At 35.8% G+C, this 21522-nt stretch overlaps 1 protein-coding gene across 6 annotated transcripts in view; it reads left to right on the top strand.

The window, feature by feature from the left end:
• Positions 1-21522, top strand: part of PHF3 (PHD finger protein 3) — a 71180-nt gene that overhangs the window by 16781 nt on the left and 32877 nt on the right. For 2 of the 6 annotated variants that reach the window (XM_054023531.1, XM_054023530.1), the window contains 3 exons: positions 3269-3433; positions 4744-6571; positions 20917-21244. In XM_054023531.1, coding sequence (XP_053879506.1) covers positions 3289-3433; positions 4744-6571; positions 20917-21244 — 2301 coding nt within the window. In that variant the 5' untranslated portion in view covers positions 3269-3288. Of the gene's footprint in view, positions 1-2526; positions 2683-3268; positions 3434-4743; positions 6572-17371; positions 20806-20916; positions 21245-21522 lie in introns of those variants that run through there. The other 4 variants (XM_054023534.1, XM_054023536.1, XM_054023533.1 and 1 more) reach the window with 3 other exon arrangements.

Here is a 21522-nt window from a genome sequence, read left to right as displayed (position 1 = left end):
CAGCTCCCTCCCCCCCAAAAAATTAAACTGAGATAAGAAAAAAATCAAACCTGCTATGGAAATCTGCAGCCCTAGGAAAACTGGCTTGGAACCACAGTTTGGAATTACCTTGTCTCGTGTCAAAAGGTATAACCATCTCCATTTAGTCTAAGTAACTTTTTTAATATAATGGATAATGGAGGAAAGAATTATTTTACTGAACATATAAACCAGTGAAATTGTACATTTTATAGTTCAGTTCAGAGTTTTGAATGTAATTTGTTTTTTTCCCTCTCAGGATACTGTGGAAGTCTTGTTTTTTTAAATATTCCATTAACGAAATAATAGAAAATAGCTGTAATTTTTTACTTTTTGTAGAAATGGATTTTTTTTAAAAGTTGTAAGTAAAAATAAATAGTTACATCTGTATGGTGCAAATAACCACTAATATGAGACATTAATACACTACTGTTGTAGTTTTAAAAATTCTTAAATATCGGTAATCCAAAGTATTTTAAAACATTAAATTGATTGCCGGTATTACATCTTTCTGTATGTTCTATTTTACATCTTACTCAGATTTTTTTCCCCTTGTCTTTCCATTTTGTTCAAATTGCCCATCCCTGTATAACCCACTTGTCTTTCAGACATGGAAAAAACCCTTGGTTTTTTGTTTGTTATATTCTCCTCAGTGATTTTCACTTTCTTACTCTTGCTTATTTTCTGTTGTTGATCTTTCCATCTTTAGTTCTTCTCTTGCCTTGCTTAGTATCAGTTTGTGTCTGTACTGTAGCCCTCTGTTTCTTCATTTATTTCTGTTACTTGTTGCTATCTTTGCCCTTTTCTCAGGTCTCTGTCTTTCTGTCTGTCTTTCTCAATATGCATTTCTACTGTCACTTTTTCTCATCATTTTCCCAGCAAGATTCTGTGTTGAATGCTCCTCATTCAGTCTGACAGTTGAAATACACCTCTACCCCGATATAACATGACCCGATATAACACTAATTCGACTATAATGCGGTAAAGCAGTGCTCTGGGGGGGCGGGGCTGCGCACTCCGGCGGATCAAAGCAAGTTCGATATAACGTGGTTTCACCTATAGCGTGGCAAGATTTTTTTGGCTCCAAAGGACAGCATTATATCGGGGTAGAGGTGTAGTTGCATTGCAGCTCAAGTGGCTTGAAATTAACAAGATTCTATGGTGCTGATTCCCCTATAAGATGGAAATTGCAGCACATAGTCTGTTAGTATGTTTTAGTTCTTATGCTCCAATTGAGGGTCTCTAATATCTCGCAGCAGCAGCTGCATATTTCCCCTTGCCTGTAATAATAAGAAGGGCATTAACTCTGTGCACATGATACATTCTGAGCACAAATATCAGAAAACCTGGGACATTAATGCAAGCTCTGAGAAGCACTCCAAAAGTATGTTTCAGAAGTTATTTGACTAAGCAGTTTTCATGCATCATCTCATCTTGGGGAAGGAAATGTAATTCCACATGGAAGAGAGAGAATACTTTACATGTAAGACTAATCTGAAAGTGATTGGGTACATTATTATAAACTGAGTGCAGAATTATTTGAATAACATTCATTCAAGTGAGCAGGATGTAACTATTATCATCAGTCTTGTCGCATACATAAGTATATAAAAAAGCTTGACTGAACAGAGTCAAAATATTGTTGGGTATGTGAATTTATATTTGAAAACTGACACTGATTTGCACAAAGACATGTCTTCCAGCAATCTTAGGCATACAGTGTAATGCCAAAAGATTGTCAAAATACAAATTGAATAAAAGCCAATAGAAGTAAATTACTGTTGGTTCTGGAAACTCTTAACTCTAGCTTCCTGATTGATTGTCCATTGTCCAGAATTAAGTTCAAATAGCAAATTCAAGTGTAAATCTTCCGAAGAGTCACATTTATTGTTTGCACTGTACCAGGGTTAATCTGTGTAATCCCGGCTGTATAAAAACTGTCAAATATTTCGCTAAAATATTAATTTTTCTCCCTTCATGGTAGAAAAATCGAGGGTGGGGGACCTCTTGCTGTTAAAGCTTGTTTATTGACCATTGTTCGGTTAGCTGTATCAATGTCTTGCAGTTTATCCCTTTTACATTTGGAGTATCTTAAGAGAATAGTCAACATTGAACAACTTTCACAGATTTCATTGTCTTTTTTTTTTTCTTGCGAATATTGCAAACACAGAGTTGAAAAAAGACAGTTGATATTTTCTGATGGGACAGTCTACAAATTTTAATGGTTATTTAAGTCCCTTTAACAGCTGCTTTCTCTAATTTTCAAGACAAATATATTGTGTTATGTCACAGTTTTAAATAACCATTTTTAACCATTTATCAGAAATTTTTAAAGATCCTATTTGTCATATAAATTAGTTTGCCTTGAAATGCTTCTAGATAGCTTTCTACTGTTCAGGCAGTTGTATCAGTTGTCTGGAGTCTGTGCTGTATTTGTTAAACCCTGCTACTTGTTCTGCAAAATCACTTGGGTACTTGGATTGATCTCACAGATTTCGCATCCCACAGGGACCAGGATTCATTAATCACACATAGGATCTTGGGATAGGAGAGGCTACCATTGCAGAACCATACTTAGAGAAAGTGAGGAGAGTGGCTGGTACAGTGGCTTGACTGCCTCTTAGGAAACCTATGTTCAGGAGCAACCTCTGGGATCCTTCTCAGGTTAGTGGAGGCTAGGAATGTGACAGACTATGTTCTCAGTCTCTGGCTGGAAGACTAGTGCATGCTGTGCTCAGTTGCTCTTCCTAGTGGCATTAGTGACTCACAGATGCAGATATATGTAATTGGAATTTAAAATTTAAAAACTGTGTCCTAGAACAACAATGTGGCTTAAACTTTCTGCATTTTTGGATCAGCTCTTTCTACTGTTCTCCTTTTCTTCACTTAGGTGGGAATGGACAGCAAGGGACAGCTGAATCCTATAAGGCTTGGGTACCTTCCCCTGTTGTTGTTTTTTAATAAAATAAAATAAAAGTGAGTCCACTGCAAGTGGCATGACTCTTTGACAAGGACCGCCTCAGAAATGATAAGCTTTGGGTGATAGCTTTTTCTACACTGAAACTGCCTCATATGAGAATTTTCTATCTCACGTCCTCATTTTTCATTTTGTTTGTCTCAAATGCCCCCGCTTATTTTTATTTTTTTTTTAATCTGGCCTTCCCCCTTTTCTGGCCCCCCCACCCTTCCCAGCCTCTTATAACTAGATACTTTTAAGTTTTAGGCTCTTTTTTGTTTTTATTTTTTTCAGTTATTGGTCTTGATGATACTATGGATGAAGAAGGAGTTAAAGAAAGTGGTAACGATACCATTGATGAAGATGACGTAATTTTACCTAACAGGAATTTAAGGGACCAATTGGATGACACTTCAGTCAACAAGTCACCAAGAAAATCACCACGTTTAATGGCACAAGGTGATCATTCAAATAATGCAAAGATTTGCATGTCTGGGGACATTTGGGGGTTTTACAACTTTTTTTCTCTATTTTAAACTTTAAGTCAATGTTGTTAATCACTTGGTTATGTGAAGGATAATATAAATATTTTGAAATTATTTTTCATCAGAACTATTTAACAGCATTAATGTTGTAAACATTTAATGATTTTGGAAAAATGGACCTATTGCTAAAGGTTCCAAATAACTCAGTTTTGGGGTATAATTTTAGTGAAGGAGGTGATGGTGCCATTAACCTGACTCATGTAAAGAGGTCAGAAAGATGTGAACTATGACCCCGGTAAAGAGATAAGATACTAATTAGTGGAGCCATTTTATATATTCAAACAGCATTGAAGTAAACCATTGACTTCAAAATTGGAGTTTTTAGGCAATCTGACCAATATCGGGCTGTGTCTCTGTATAGCGCAGTATTCTATTAAAACTTAGAATTTTTGGAAGTACATTATTTCATGTAAGTATTACGTGTGGGAGGGTGATGGAGAAAAGAAAATACATCAGAGTTGAAGCAGTATAGATTGAACTGCATTTTAAAACTACGTATGAGATTTGGAAATGCCTGATTTATAATATATACAAAATAATTTTCACAATTTTCTTTAAATGTAAAAATTTGATTTGAAATTCAATACGTTCTGTAGGTCCTTATTTTCAATGTTTTTGCTGTTTCCTTTTGTGGATTTTAAGTAAGGTTGTTATCTTATTAATAGTTTGATCTTGTATAAAAGTCATTCATCCAAAGATTTCAACATGCTTTACAAATGATTAACTTTTAAAGTATAAGAGTTCACATCAAATATGAACTTTAATGGATGTCAGATTACGTTAAGAATCCCAAAATTATATGTAATTTAACTACTGTGTTTTTGTTTTAGTGACAAGAAACTTTATTTGTATGATACTTTCTTCATATAGAAGTTTAGAAGGACAATTAAATACTCTTCCTATTTCAGTGATAGTATGACCTTTTAGATGTAAGAAATTCTGGTTTCTCGCTTGCTGTCCAGAACTTGCATGGCCATTTACATTTGTCTAAACAGTGACAATGTCAAATTGAAATAAAAATCTTTTGTATTAGTTTTAAATTTTAATAATGTTTCTTGAAATCAAGAAACAATGATCTAACATTTTGTCAGTTAATCTTGTAAATTAAACATTTTGTAAGTTAAATTTTGTTGAGTCATAAATTATTTTCACTGTAGTCTAATCTTGTGTTTGCCAGGAAAAGAGTGAAATATACCTAAGAGATTCTCTTTTTTTCTTTAATAGAACCAGTACGAAGTTTGCGGCAAAGTACTATAGCAAAGCGTTCAAACGTTGCACCTCTTGCTAATATCAAGAAAGCAGCTGTAAAATCTGGATGTGCCCAAAAGGGAGGACCGAAACAGCAAGACAAGGGTCAAACTAAACAGGAAGAAGTTAGTATACCAATGAAACTAGAACATCTTAAAGAGGTTAGGCGTAGTAGTAGACTATCTGGTCAGACAGAGGAAACAGAAGAAGCGTCATCACCTTCTCCAAGTAGTTCAAAACAGTCTGCTTGTCATGAAAAGATGGATGAAGTAAAATCTGAAACTTTCAAGCAAGGAAAATTGGATGAAACGTTCCATGAATTAAGAGGTGGTTCTCTTTCAACAGACACTTGTTCTTCTACTGAAGAAGCAGAAAGCAAAACAGAGCCTGTTACAAAAACAAGGCTGGATTTTGTAACCTCTGCAAATAATGAAGCTAATAAAGTAAAAAATATCGATATATTTAAAAATAAAGTGGATGAAACTATGGTTGGTGAAATAGGTTCTGATACCTCTTCAGAAGAAAAGACTGAATACAAAATCAAGGAAACAGAGGAGACACCTAAAGAAAATGACCAAAGCAAGATAAGTGAAATGACTACTATTTCATCTGTTACAACAGTTTGCATGAATTCAAGTGACATCCATGAGATCCCTTCAGTTCTATCCAGATCTGTAGAGGAGAAGACAAAATGTAGGTTAGATCCACTGACTACTGTGGAAGCTTCTGGTAAAAATGTTATGTCATTAAAAGACTGTAAAACTGAGCCTTTAGATGACCCTAAAGAGGCCGATAAAAATATTAATCCATCTAGCAAACACTTGGACAGTACAGAATTTGATAAAACAGCCTTGAAAAGTACTATTTCTGCTGAAGCAGGAAGTAATATTTTAGAAGGCAGTATTGTTCATGATTATCCAAGCCAAAATGTACAGCAGCAGGACAGCTATATTAAAATGGAAGGATATGAGGCAACAAAGCTTCAGGATGATAATAGAATTTCAACAAAAAGTCCCAAAACTGTGAAGTCCAAACACATTAAATCCATGGTACAGATGAAACAAAATGTGACTGCAGGTGCAGGACGAAAATTACTCACAACTAAACAACAAATAAGCCATTCAAAACCAAGAGTTGGTGTTAGTGTTTCAAGTTTTCACAGTGCATCTTCAATAAGTCTGAAAAGGAGTGCAGATGAGCAAGAGAGGTGGCAGCATTTTCACAAAACAGTTAAAGTTAGGAAAAAACAAACTGATAAAGATGTGAAAGCACAGAGCTTTGATATGGGGGTCACAGTGAAGAAGCAGACCCATACCTTGGTGAAAAAAGTATCACGCGTCCAAACACCTGTGCAAAAGACATCAGTTCAGAATGTGAGTGACAAGTCTCTTAATCACCAGGGTTGTTCAAAAGAAATCCACCATCCTGCCTCAGCGTCAGTGCATCCACTGTCAGGTCATTTGCTACATCAAAATCAGAAACAAACACAGAAACATCAACTTGCAATTGCACTTAAAACAAATAGTTATGTAAAAGAAGAAAGAGAGACAAATCCCACAGGTTTAGAACATTTGAAGGAGGATGAAAAAGAAAAACTGAAATTGAAAAAGATTGAGAAGAATCTTCAACCTCGCCAGAGAAGAAGCAGTAAAAGCCTTTCACTTGATGAACCTCCCTTGTTCATTCCAGATAACATTTCTACTGTAAAACGTGAAGGCTCAGAACATACCTCTCCAAGCGAAAGCAAATATGTATGGGTTCCCACCAAGCAGTGCGGTTTTTGCAGAAAGCCGCATGGCAACAGGTGTGTGGTTTGGGATATACAGTGTTTTTGTTGGTTTCAAAAGATAAGTGTTTTTTTTTTTTACATTCAGGTTTCTGCTGCTGTTCGTGTCTTAGTTCATCTTTGTCACATCAAACAAAAAAACAGGCACAACCTTTCTAATGGAAATCTGTATCAGTCATACTATGAATTGCCTACCTGTGTACCGCCGCACCCTTTTGCTCCAACTTTTAAAACAAGCTAAATAGCACAGTAAAGGCTTGGTCAAAAGGAAATATTACTAGAAGTCTATCTTTTTTTATTATATGAATGCTCTGCTTTAGCGGGATATGTAATTCTGCTAAACTATCACGTCTTGGAAAACATCAAAGTAAGGTTTAAGTGTTTCAGAGTGATTTGTAATAGTTATTTTGCCTGAAAACTGGTAAAAGTGAATGTTACACTCCAAGCTAAAAGGGTCATGATCAACTTAAAAGTCAAACAATAGTTTGAAAGTGTTTTATTGTTATAACTAACTCTGTTTACTATGCCTAAAAGATTAGGGAGAATATTTTTTCTCCTTTTAGTTTACTTTGTGGATTAGTCAATATCATTGTTTCTGTGAGTCTTTCATACAACAGTGAGAGAAGAAAACGTTTTAAAAAATGACAAAGCCACAGTTTTTTTTATGGGACTTGCATGCAGGTGTGGTATTTGAAATTGTATTTAGCTCACTTAAAAAAATGGATCACATCTGATGCTAACGGTGTCCTCCTTTCACTGAATAAAATGTTCATTTTCAGCATGTTGTGGATGGAGTGAAACAAGGCATTATGTTCTAATGAGACAGAAGTATTAGTTCAATAACATGAGTCCTTTTGTCTCACTTTTTACATTATTGCCACGATATATATTTATGAAGAATTGTTCTTATTTCTGACTTTAAAAGTAGTTTTGCCTATCTACCTTTTGAACTAGATGGAGCATGAAGTGCTTTCACTACCAATCAGATAAGTGTCGAATCAGTCCTTACCTGTTCACTTTATAGAAATTCCTATTATTCTACGAATACTGTAGAACTCCATTTTTCTGACTGAAACAAGGAATATATAATTTCGTTGATTAAAGTTTATATCATATTTAGGCATTTGAAGGACCATACTATATATAAATTCAGCATTTGCATCCAAGAAATGTCCTTCATGTTCCAGTATTTCATGATTACTTGTCAGAACATTCATGAAGTAAATGTGTATTTTAATATTTACAGTGCAGCTAGAGTAATCTGCAAATTAGTAATTCATGTGAAGAAGATGAATTTATAAGAATAAAATAATAGAAAACTAAATAATACTCTAAGGATTTTAAGATTATTGTGGAATACTTGATTGGAGGGACACTGTCACGCTTTAACATATATTTTTAAACATCTTTTTACTGTTTATATTGTAGACTTAACATTTTTGTTGGGATAAACTGGACTCCTTTTTGCCATTTATGCTTTTTGTGTTTACCATTATTTCACTCAGATTGGACAATGAATATAGATTTTATTTAGTTTCACTTTTGCTTTATTATCGGATTCTTATTCACTAGCGCATGGTGCAAGTGTTTGGATTGCAAAAAATTCAGTGGAATGTTTAAACTTAATCAAATTGCTTTAAATACATAAATTGAAATGTTCTGTAAAACATTTTTAATGCAAAATGTAAATTTTTGGCCTAAATTATTTTGACAGTGTCCCTTCAATTGATACTGAATTGAAACGTGTCTGTGTTTCTTGTCTTTTTTGTGGATGTTTAATTTTTTTCTTCCTATTCTGAATGTCTAGTTAGTAAGAGACCTTCAAAACACTTTGTTTTAAAATTAAGCTGTGAAGTTCAGTTGTGGCTAGAGAATCTGATCACTAATAGGCATGTGGGGGCTGGCGGTTAAGGTGGAATGAATTGGTCCATTTCTACTTTGACTCAGAGCTTTCAGTTTAAAATCAAAGTTACAAATGTTTAAAACTTAACTAGGAACAGGATGTCGTGGGGAATTGTAATGGGATAGGAAACATTTAATTTAGACAGTATGTTTGTATACTGTGTGTTGGTACATTGTGTAGTGCAATGGGGAGCCATTTTTATTTGGAGGCCTCTAGGTGTTATATTGTACAAATAATATATTCTCTGGTTCAATCACCATGCAGGTTGGCAGGACACAGGAGTTGCCACCATCTGATAGCTGTTAAGTGTCATGAGTTTTGTGGTGTCAGTCCATTTCTTTTGGACAGGTTCCTGTATCATTGAACTGTTACTACAGTTGGCACAAATTGAAACATTCAACAATATTAGCAGAAAGGTCCAGGATCAAATAGGCTTTGAATTGAACCACACTCTCATTCCCAAAGATGGTATATACAGAACAGATTGGTGATTGAGGAAGCTTCCATTGTTGCCCAGGCTTGGTGGTTTTTACACACACACACACACACACACACACACACACACACACACACTTTTTCAGTTGTTTTTACAAACAGAAAAACAAAACCGTGGAGCATTTCTGTTTTTGTTTTTTGAATTACTTTTTACTTCATTTTGGACTTATATGTTTAATTTGAACATACATCCTTAAAGTGTTCATCTCAAAAACTAGGTTGAGCTTAGAATAGAAGAGGAAGCAAAACTTCTCTATAATATGTTCCTAAGCAGGGACAGTGTGTTGTTACATTATTTGTGCTTGTTACTGCAGCAGTAATTAAACCTGCTTTTAAAAGGGACAGAAGCTTAAAAACTGTACCTATCTGAAATGTTTTTACTGAATATTGTTAAAAGTACAACACACAAGTACTAAAACTGAGAGAGCTCCAAAAAATTGTTTACTTTGCATTTAACGACATTTGTTTGTTCAGTTTCTCCATTTCCCCTGTATAAGCAGCTAGTTTAGCCAGTTTTCCCTCTTTTTTTGTGTGACTCATTGCATAGGAAAAGGGAGAAATGAAAAAACACTTCGAGTTGGGAACTTAACTCAATTTTTAAAAACTACCTAGATTTTAAGTTCACGGTGTTGCTTTTTACAATTCTCTAAACATTGGTAGATGTTGCTTGTCAATGCTATGTTGTAGATGGTATGAAAAACAAGAAATGGAACTGAAGTGGAGTCCCAAATTAGGAAAATGTGTGCCAAGAGCTTTCTAATTTATGACTAGCAAGTTTGGTTTCATGTTAATGAAATACAACTTGAATTAAGGTTGGAAAAAATTTTCATTTTAACATACTATGCAAACGCAAATTGCCCCCCCTTACCAAAATGCAAAACCAAGGTTGCAAAAATTAATCAGTTAAGTCAAAAAATACCAAATGTTGAGGTTTCTCCTTCAGTGTTAATTTGGGATTCTCTTGCATGTACAAGGATCACATTTTGAGGTATTGTAATAAGGTCTCTCACAATCATATGCTAAGATGGATATGTCTGTTAAAATACAGTAGATCCTCAGTTACGGATATCTCAGGAATGGAGGCTGTTTGGAACTCCGAAATGTTCGTAACTTTGAACAAAACGTTATGGTTCTTTCAAAAGTTTATAACTGAACATTGGCTTAATACAGCTTTGAAAATTTACTATGCAGAAGAAAAATGCTGCTTTTAACCAACTTAAAAGAAACAAGCACAAACAGTTTTCTTACCTTGTCAAATCTTTTTTTAAACTTTCCCTTTATTTTTTAGTAGTTTTCATTTAACACAGTACTGTACTGTATTTGCTTTTTTTGTCTCTGCTGCTGCCTGATTGCATACTCCCGATTTCAAATGCCATGTGGTTGACTGGTCAGTTTGTAACTCTGAGGTTCTACTGTAACAGTAATAAATTAGTTAACATTGTTCATCTTCAGGGTCAGTACTATATTGAGATTATTGGACAGTTCACCTTTTAGGAACAGATGCTGTCATTCTGCTACCAAGTGCAAAGGTAAAATATATGTACTTTGCACAGGGGACCTAAAAGAGGTTGATTGGAATATAGAGCAGGAGTCCTTTCCCTCAGTGTGGATAGGCTTTATAGACATGAAAACTGTAGCGCGATCAGTAATAGCAATTGGAGCCCAAATGTATCTTCTGCTGGGGATTGTGCCTGTTGATTTTATTTTTTTATAACCTCTCTGCATAGTTTCTGTACATGGTGTCTCTTCCTCTTACCTCACCACCCTCAGTGGAACCAAGGTAGTAGCAGCATGCTTTGGATCTATTTATCTATGAAGTGTGGAGGGGGGCAGCTTTTGGCATTAGTACTATTGTTTCTATTCAAAGTGATATCTTTGCAGTGTAACAGCTAGAAATTTTTTTATAAATAAAAGATTAAGTTCTTCAGGAACAGAAGTGCTGGTTATGGTGTACTGCCATGTAGTTGCCCATTTCCACCACATATTTCCTATTTGTTTTCCTTGCTCAGTGTAAACTGTGAGGTTTGATTTTTTTAATAATACATATCATAATATGTATATGGGGTATACCATGTGTCGGAGTTAGTTTTAATGAGAAACCATAACTTTTTGGATTTCCTAACTTGTTTGATTTTGAAACTTTAATCCTATATTAATGCTGAGGTGTTCCTTCTCCCTCCCACCTCAGCCAATAACATATCTTTATGTATGATTGCAGCATTTATATGTGAGGAATTCTTCCTTCCACTTTCTGTAAATGCTGTTGTTGAAATGGACTAGGTTTCTGGATTTTGACCAAGTGAATATACTTTCATGGCACTAGCAGAATAGGAAGAATAATAAAGGGAGTAGTTCCAAGTTTACTTTTTTCTGAAGGTAGCTCGTATGTCTTGCAACTTATATAAGAACAAAAAGTTTTGTTTTTCTTTAGGTAGAGCCAGATAAATCCTGGAATCTGCACACAGAAGGAATCCTATATTCATCCCTGTGCTTGTAGAAAACATAAGAACAGCATTCTCTTCTATTATATTGTTTCCAGTGTCCCTGGCTTTTACATCAGTGCCTAAGATCTACAGGCTTTGGGGCTTGAACTCCCTGCCTTTTTTACAGGCTGGCAAATCCTAACCATATATTACAAATCTGTGGGAAGCTTCACAAGGGAAACATTGCAAACTTTCCTCTCTTCTGGCCCCCTTGAATTTTTCCTTAATGGACCAGGGCTCACCAAATGCCTAGTTAATAAATTAAATTACCTAATGTATGTTGTTTTTACATAAGGAAAACCTCCATTGGAGGAACTGTTATCGTTGTAATGAAATTGCAACATCCTTGCTAGATTTTAAAAATAATATATCTTTCAATTCTTTAACTTTTTTCAAACGACTTTCAATTCCTTTGGATTGAATGTTATATATTTATTTACTTTTTAAAATCTCTATTAATGCACTTGGTATCTGATCTTGTAGTTTGTTTTTGGGCAGATTGCTGTACCCATGCAGAGCCCAATGGAAGTAATTGGGGTTATGTGCAACAGTCTACCTGTGTGTAACAAATTGCAGGATCAAGGCTTTAGTTGGATTTTGAAATAAGTACAAATCTTAAGGTTGCACAGGAAGGCAATTTGAAAATGCAGACATTAAGGTGTAGCAAACATCCGATGAAGTGGGTTTTAGCCCACGAAAGCTTATGCTCAAATAAATTTGTTAGTCTCTAAGGTGCCACAAGTACTCCTCGTTCTTTTTGCTGATACAGACTACTATGGCTACCACTCTGAAACCTGTAACCTTATCTCTGACTACTTATGTGTAAATAGTCTATATAAGTGGTCTCATAATATTCCGCTAATAGATTTTTTTTTTTTTTGAAAACATTACAGAAAACTAGTTTTCTGTCTAGTTTACTTGTGAAGTTGGAAAAATATTTAGGCTTAAATTTTTCCTTGTGAAATTATACAGTTTTCACCTAAAACAATTGCATCCATTACTGTGTGGAAATAATATTTAAACTATATTGATACTTTGAGGTTAGGGGATATGAGACATATAAAACATACATAGTAAAGAAAGAGAATGGGGTGGCCAAACTGCGGCTTGTGAGCTTAATGCTGCTCTTTTACAGTTAGTGTGGCTTGCAGAGCCCCTCTCATCCCCCCCATTCTCTGCCTACCAGACTTGGGGGGGAGGAGGGATGAGCTCAGGGCTTCTGCCCTATGTCAGGGTGTTGGGGATAGGGGTTTCTGTGAGAGACAACTGGTGCCTGCTGAGAGTGGGGAGGTGGCACAATTTAAAGGATCAGCCCCCTTTCTCACCCCCAGCATCTTGAGTCATGCCTTACTCTGTGTTCTCTCCCTGCAGCTCCCAGGTGTTAGCTTCCTGTGAAGAGGCAGCAGCAAATGGCTGGGAATTCCAGGAAGGGGCAACTGCTTTAGCTCCATGGGGAGAGGCAGCAGCTCTCCCTGTAGCTCCCAGCTGTTTGCTGCTGCCTCTCCCCATGGCCACAGCTCCAAGCTTGCTGAGCCCGGCAACATCATGTGACCAAGTGGGGCCAGCAAACCCTTGCAAAAATTGGGGGGGGGAGCATGGGACCCCATGTGCCTCCCCCCACGTGTTGCCTCTGGCAGCGTGTGTGTGTTTCTCTCTCTCAGGGCTTCAGCCCCATGGGGCATACCTGCCAGGGCTGAAGTCTTGAGCCCCATTAGGTGCACTCCTTCTCTCGAACTTCTGAAGATTGGAGGGTCGGTAAGTTTGGCCATCCCTGAAATAGAATATTTATACACATAATGCAGCACCATAAGGGCTTTTCTCTGAGAGATCATTATGTCAGTGGATCAGAAATTAAATTCTATGTCCCTGTAGGCAAGGAAAGAGATGAAGACCCTGCAAACGCTTTTTAAAGTTAAGCATAGGTATAAGTTTTCAGAATTGGTGCCTACATAGGTAAATGAATGAGTGTGATGACCAGAACTTAAAACAAGCATGACACAGATGATATGATTTATATTTGTTAATTGACCACAAGTATACAAATATTACTTTCGTATAGCTGTGACTGGAAAATTTGTTTAATATGATAGTATAATTTAAAAACAGCATTGTAATGCATAATCACCAGGTGGCAGAGTTCTATACTGTACACACTGAAGATTCTGACACTATAGTTTTTTGTATGGGCACATACATTATTTGTGCTAGTTTACATCAGTAGGAAATAAAATTAAAGGGACACTATTAAAGTTGGTATCGGTAGGCCTACAAAATAAAGGAACATCAATTTGAAAATCAAATTTGTCTGCAATATTTTTTTTGCTTTTTTAGTTACATGTAACACCTAAGGCCCTGATCTTGCCATCGTAGTTCTCTTGCAGAATTGGTGTCTAAAATTACTGAAAAATTGGAGAATGTTTTTGTTTTCAGTTTCATTACTTTTTGCATTTGACTTCACTTTGTTTAGTTAAGTTCATCATTTTGTTGATGGTCCTGTCTCTCTCACTATGCTTTTTTGATTTTTGCTCTTGACCCGCCCTTTCTTCCTTGCTGAAAAGCTCCTTGTAACATTAGACATTCAGAAGGAAGATTTTCTTCTGATTTTTCTTTCTTTAAAAAAAAAAAAGTCAAACTACTTAAATGTTGTTCTATTGAAACTTGGTGTAAAAAAATAATAAATTGACATTGCTCTGTTGCCTTGCTATGAGTGCCATCCAGAAGATCGGATGATACATTTTTAAAAGTCAGGTTGTTCCTGCTGCTACAAAATCAAAAACTCCATAGCTAGACTTGCAATAAACAAACCAATGCAGGCACATAGATGCTTTGATGACAAGAGAACATGTACTAATTTATTTACTGGGGGTCTCCTCGAAAATGAACTATCTTTCACAGTTAGTCTGAATCAGAGCCCACTGAAGTCAGTAGTCTTTCCATTGGCTATAGTTGCTTGTTAGGGTGGAACATGCAGACTCCTCTAAAGCTCCTGTGAAGATCTCTGAATGTGTGTGTGTATCAAGGTGATGGTTGACTAAGAGTGCAGTCATTCACCATTAGTTAATTCTTCACCTAGCTAGATCTCTATTAATTCAGGAAAAGATAATATAAAAATTGCTTTCCATCCTGTGTCTCCTGCTGAGCTGTGCAATGTGATACAGGTATAACACAACTGAGCCAGTGGTAGACAAATTGTTTCATAAAATAAATTTCCAGAAGGTGAATGAATCTTTATACTGAGACTATTTTTAAAATAGGACTGTTAAAATATTTCTTGCATTATGTACACATGGAAAATAATGGTTATTAAAATTTGGAGTGATTTTAAAATTTTTTTAGATTAATTACACTTTACTGCTGTTTTTATTTTCCTTTTTTTCTTTCCAAGTAAGTCCCCAATTCTGCAAACATGCATGTGCTTAATTTTACACACCTGAGTAGCACCTTGACTTGTGTAAATTTTTGAGATTGGGGCCTTGCTCCCATTAATAGAGAGAATGCTGGAATGAAACACTGTTACAAGATGGCAGTAGTGATCTGTTGTCCGTGATCTCCTGTTGCTATATACTGCAAATACAAAATGCTAAGCAAATGACTTCCATTGATGATGTACTTATTTACATTTATTAACTCTATCAAATGATGCTGAACACTGACCATTATTGATCTTCATTTTGACTGATTTATAGAACCCTTTCTGTTTTGTGTGTGTGTGGTTTTATTAATGAGTACCGTTTCTAAAGCAAATGATTTATGAATAAACTGACTTCTGGCTGATGTATTTTTAAGCTCTTATTCCTCAATAATTGTCAGCCATTCAGCAATCTGCTTTGGCTTGAACACATTCCATTTGTTATAACTAGTGTTAAAAATGTCCAGGCTGTATTTTTTCTATCTTTGAAATGAATCGTCCTCTAAATGAATGTGTATGCCAAGAGATTTGAAAAGATGTGCTAATCCTAAAGGAAATAATAGAAGGTTTTCATTACTCTCAATCTTTTCTTTGTATAATCCAATTCCTTTTTAATATTAGATACTTCAGCTGACTGTATCTCTTCATCTTGGTATATGGAGACAGGCAGGCATCCCTCTCTAAGGGGAATAAGAGAGAACTTTTTTTTTTCCACTCAAAAGTTCTATTGAATTAAAGGAGGTGCCTTCTGGGGACATTACTATTTCTATATACACCTTTACCCTGATATAACGCTGTCCTCGGGAGCCAAAAAATCTTACCGTGTTATAGGTGAAACTGTGTTATATCAAACTTGCTTTGATCCGCCGGAGTGCGCAGCTCTTCCCCCCCCGCCCCCGGAGCACTGCTTTACCGCGTTATATCCGAATTCGTGTTATATCGGGATAGAGGTGTACCATCAACTATTTTGTGGTGATTCTTGTATATTACTGAACTTTTAAATTAAAATACAAGAAAGCAGTCCTGACCATCTGAGGTGGGATGATTTAGTTGGTGTTGGTCCTGCTTTGAGCAGAGGGTTGGGCTAGATGACCTGAGGTCTCTTCCAACCCTAATCTTCTGATTCTTCTATGATTTACTCAATATGTTGGTGTGAATTAATATTTCAAAACATATTTCTTTCTCTTTCAGCTTTACATCTTCCAATCCAGCCTTACAACATGGGTAAAGCTCCTCACACTTCAAACTATGAAGCAGTCTACAGTCAGAATTTTTGGTGTTAATAGTCCAGGATATCAGAACATCTTCAATCACAAGTGTGTGACAGCTGTGCAAGAAGAAATCCTTGATCCTTCAAGCCAGGCCTCAGCCCTTCTTGACTCCTTTATTAATCTTTGCGCATTATCTAGCTTCTCCATTATCCAACCATAACTCCTATTACCTAAACTAATTTTGTTGGTGCAGAAAAACACCCAGAATGTGGATAAAGATTAGAAAAGGTCCCATGGAAAATCAAATTATTCCCATTCTAGTGCTCAAATAGGAACCTTTATTCCCTTTCTTTCAACCCTTGTAACTGTGTGGGAAATAGCTAGATCATCTATGTGCCAGAGTTGAAATTTCTAGTGAATTTTTTTCTTGATTTGCAAATAAATACATTGAAAAAATAATTTAAAATGAGTAGAAAATTTAAGACTTGTCTACACTAGGAAAATAAGGACCTGCAGTTTACCAGTGGTGCAGATTCACTGGTAGAAAGAGTGGAAGTTATAGTGTAGGTAGAACACAAATATATTTATTACAATTCCATCTTCTCTGAGTAGGATTAGACAAAAGAGTGTAAATGTAAATTCCTGAGTTACAGCCTCCGTAATTGCTACTAAGAGTGGAGAGTTATGAGGTACCAGATTTCCTATTTTGGGCACAACCTTATAGCCTTAATTAGTATTAGGATGCTTTTTTTGTGCAATCTTAAATGCACTAAAAGTTGGGTCTTCTCATCAAGTTCCCAAAAAAGCTAATTAAGGATACCTCTGTCACCAGACAGTCATTTCTTTTGATAGTTCACTTCACTCCAGACAGTTCAGAGTGATGTCATAACAGAAGTATGCAACATTCATCCTGATTTCAGAATGCTATAGGCCCTGTCTGAAGAGAGAGAGTGTCTTATTTTGTCTGCATTGATCTTTAACCAATAGAAAATATACCATTGACAGCATATGTTTCTCCAATAAACCACAAATATCTGGGGCTTTGAGCAACAGTCAGTTTCTCCTTTGAAAACCACCTAGGCCATTAGATGTACTTCATGGCTTGAAATTATCCTAATTAGATATAAGAACAACGAGGAGTCCGGTGGCACCTTAAAGACTAACAGATTTATTTGGGCATAAGCTTTCGTGGTTAAAAAACCCACTTCTTCAGGTGCACGATGCATCTGAAGAAGTGGGTTTTTTGCCCACGAAAGCTTATGCCTGAATAAATGTTAGTCTTTAAGGTGCCACCGGACTCCTCGTTTTTGTGGATACAGACTAACACGGCTACCCCGATAGCAGTTTAGATATAGTTAGAGAAATTCACTTGAAACGTCAAACTTGCCTTATTTTCATTATTGTTAAAGAATGGTCTAGATTTTTCTAGTGTAGATTTCAGACAGGCCAAATCAAAGTTACAGTCCTCATTTTACAGAATAAACTCTTGCAGGTTAACAAAGCTGCCAGTATTCAAGGCTCTGAAAAATAAGACATCATACTTAATCACCTAGCTCTTAGACCTGTCCACCACTCTACTTTTAAAAATAGGTAGCCTGTTAGAACCTCAGAGGACCAGGTCCTGAGTGCCTTAACTCCAGAGTTGAGGGTGCTCAGTACCTTCTTATGTTTGGGACGTTGGTATTCCTCCTGGGAAAGGAACAGTGCTGACCACATATCAGTCCAAATACTATTCAAATATCAGTCTATGGAGATCCTTTCTCCATGCTTGATCATCTTAATCTATTTTCTTCATCTAGAAAGTAATTAAAATGTTTTCTTAGTATCTCAAAAAACTTAATGGCCATTAGTTGCAGAAAAATTCTCAAAGATAAAGCCTATAGTTTCCTTGTTCCTTTAAAAAAAATCTGACGTTGTCTGGTCTTGCATTTAACATGCTTGCATTTCCATATCAAATTAGAAGATGAGAGTTAAACTGTATCTAAATTTAATTCTACTTTAAGGGCCAGTCACTGCTCCTGGACATTACATTCCTTGTTTCCTTCAAATTTTAACCAAAATGAATTAATAGTGCTTTGGTACACCAAAAATGGATATAAACATCTTTATTTAAACATGAGGAAAATTTAAAAAATTGACTGTTTGCTTTTAAAAGTCTTTTTTTCAACTACAGTTGAAACATTACATTGTTTTCTTATATGTTTCGGGGGTTGTTTTTGTATCCATTTTTGGTGTCCCAGATCTTGACCAATATTTTCTTACGATGAGGCAGATGTCTGTTGTCTAAGTGGAACATATTCCTGTGGATCATTGAATTGTAAAACAGAAATTCATATTATGTATACTCCCATCAGGTGTGTGCTCTAGGATTGACAGTAAAGAACAATAATTTTCAGGAGTTTAACTTCCCTTCAATCTCTCTCTGACTTGGAGTATGTTCATGAATATTTTGGTTGTGGTTGTAATGAGGCTGTGAAAAGTGATTACCTCCAAATGTAACCAACTTTCTCCTGAATTCTTCATTTTGCCAGAATGTAGATCTGAAAATACTAATATCATACTCATAGAAAGCTTTCAGGAACTTGTAGCTTTATGATTGGAACTGAACACATCTATGAGTGCTTGCCAGCATGTTTTAGGCAAAATAAGTGCTCATGAACTAAGTATACACAAACAATAGTGAAAAGATTGCTTTTCTGATCCAGATAACTGGATTGTTTGCAACAGGAAAACAGTCATTATGTCAAGTAAAGTTGGAATCTCAGAGAAATCAGCTAGTTGGAAGTGATTTTTTCCCCTAAAACTTCTGGACCTAATTCTCCTCTTAAACCAATTTCACACCTCCATTGACTTTACTGCTGATTTATACTGGTTATAAGAGTGATCAGAACCAAGACAACCATATTGACTAACTTCCTACTCTAGGGTCTCAAGTTTCTAGTATTAGACACATAGGCTTTCAGGTTTTTTGGTCTTTTGAGGTTCCTGTAGTTTCTTAGACCAACTGCCAGTGTCTCAGAGCCATCTGGAATGTTTACCTTCAGTTTCCTAGTGAATGAGAATCAAAGAATTTCCAAACCTCTCAACATAATTTATGATAGAAATATATTCTTGCAAAGTAGGTGAGTCATCAGATAGCTTCAGCATCGCAACTGTGAGAGGAAGGCAGGTAGGTGAATAGGAATCTGGTTGAGGGGGCCACTTGGGGATCTGGGGCAAAATCAGTACTTGGTCCTGCTAGTGAAGGCAGGTGGCTGCACTCAATGACCTTTCAGGGTCCCTGCCAGTTCTATGAGATAGGTATATCTCCATATTTCTTTCTTCTTTCTTTCTGGTTCCTTGGGGTCTTTTGACAAAAGGGAGTTGTTAGAACTCTTGGGACTTTCTGGTTAGAGCAGATTAGGGTTTGTAAATCATTATATTTATCTTGCTTCTAAAGCACTTGCCATAAAACTATTTGAGCTGATTGTCAGCTTTGCACTGTATTACTTTAAAATTAATGTTGTCTTCTATTTAATTAGTACAAATTCCCTGATCAAGGTGCTCAGGTTCTTTAATGCTATCTATACTTATAAGGATATTCTTGTGACCAGTGTAGATTTAATTCATTCAAAATTTAACTTCATTTTTGTTTTCTAGACTCTTAAAAATGAAATAGAAAAAAGCTCAGAAGGGAAAGATGGGTTCAGACATGAGAACGCTGAAATTTCACATCAGTTGAATAATGGTCCTTAGAGTTAGCCTGTCTCAATTTTAAGGTGAGGGGTTATTTAAAAAAAAAAAAAAAAGAAAAGAAACTGCTAACAGGAATAGTATTTCAAGACAGATACATTCATGTATTAAGTCTCTAACTTAGGGAGAGATTGTTTTCTGCATTCTTCAAAAGTAATTTGACTAGACCATTGCACCAGATGAGCAGAGAATGGAGGACTTCACAATATACCAAAATACTTGCAAAATCATAACCTTGTTAGATACCCAGGGTCTTTGTAGACATTAGAAAATGGATGTTATTAACTTTAACTAAAGTTATCTCTGCATACAAAATACAAAAGCAGATCTATGAGAAGACCAAATGAGATGACGTACATTTTTAGAGGTCTACATTTCAGGGGTTGAAAAGTTTTCTCAAATGTCCACTGACTTGGGTGAATAAAAGTACAAAGTTTTGCAATGTAGTAGAAAAACATAGCATGTCCATGAAAATGATGGCCAAACCAGCCATGGTTTGAAAATGAGCCTGTGTCCCACAAAACTACAGAGGAATAAAACAAAATGTAACAATTTGCTGAAATCTGTCATATACTGTCTGTTGGTTTATTCTATCAGCTTTTTAATGGCTTGAGGTTTAAGCAGTGGATTTAGCTGAGTTTTGTTCATTGTCAAAATTTTTGAACATTTTCCTTATGCTTTGGCAGCCTATGCTAGTTCAATATTTGGGACGTTGCCTATTGACAGGTTGGATTCCTTGATGCCAGTGCAGAGAGTTAACTTTTTCTTGTCTGAGCATATTATCTTTTTAAGTCTTATGTTCATCAGTCTTGAGCCTTCTTTTATTTTCCTATGACTTTTTCTCTAAACTGTATTCATAAAGAGGATTTCTTTGTCTGTGTGGGGTTATGGGTGGGAATTCATGTTGAAGTTGTGATCTCCTGGACTATTATGCCACATTTTCTCAGTTTCACATGGGAAGATCTAACCATGTCATAAGGCTGGAGTAATGGATGTAAAGCTTAAAGAAAATTTAACAGGTAAGAACAAATTGCTCTGTTTTGATAAATTATTTAACAAGTAGGCTATAGTTGATATGAAATTCTACCTCCCTGTGTGCATTGATTGATACTGTTTTGTTTTATTTTCAGGTTTATGGTAGGCTGTGGTAGGTGTGATGATTGGTTTCATGGTGACTGTGTTGGGTTGAGTCTTTCTCAAGCACAACGAATGGGAGAAGAAGATAAAGAATATGTGTGTGTGAAATGTTGTGCTGAAGAAGACAAAAAAACAGAATCTTGTGATCAAAATATACTGGACACTCAACTGAAACTTGAAGCATATAGAGAAGATAGAACAATGGAATGTGAAAAACCTGGGATGTCAAAGCAAACTCATACTGGTAATCCCAGTGTAACAAATGAGAGAGCTAAGCAGACAGATGAGACAATGAAGCACAAAGTCAAAATTTTTAGACGGGTAAGGCTTATTTAAGATGTTAAAGTTCCTTTAAAAATATTCTTTACTATTTGAAATATTATAGTACTTATTCCTTTCAATTAAAATAATTCCCCCCAGGTTTATAACTCTTCATAAAACTTCAGTCTAGGCTAAAACTTGTCATCTAATATTTTGCTATAGGCATACTGTTCCAATTAGTTCCTTTAAACTGGTTTGGCTATTTTGAAGTGAGTACTATTGCTAAACTGCCGTTACCTTGTTTTTTGTGTGTGTGCGCACGCATTGAAAAATATGAT

This window comes from Malaclemys terrapin, chromosome 3 (genome assembly GCF_027887155.1).
Source record: "Malaclemys terrapin pileata isolate rMalTer1 chromosome 3, rMalTer1.hap1, whole genome shotgun sequence".
Taxonomy (NCBI): domain Eukaryota; kingdom Metazoa; phylum Chordata; order Testudines; family Emydidae; genus Malaclemys; species Malaclemys terrapin.
Note: the sequence above shows the minus strand (reverse complement) of the source record. Positions and strands in the feature narration are given on the sequence as shown.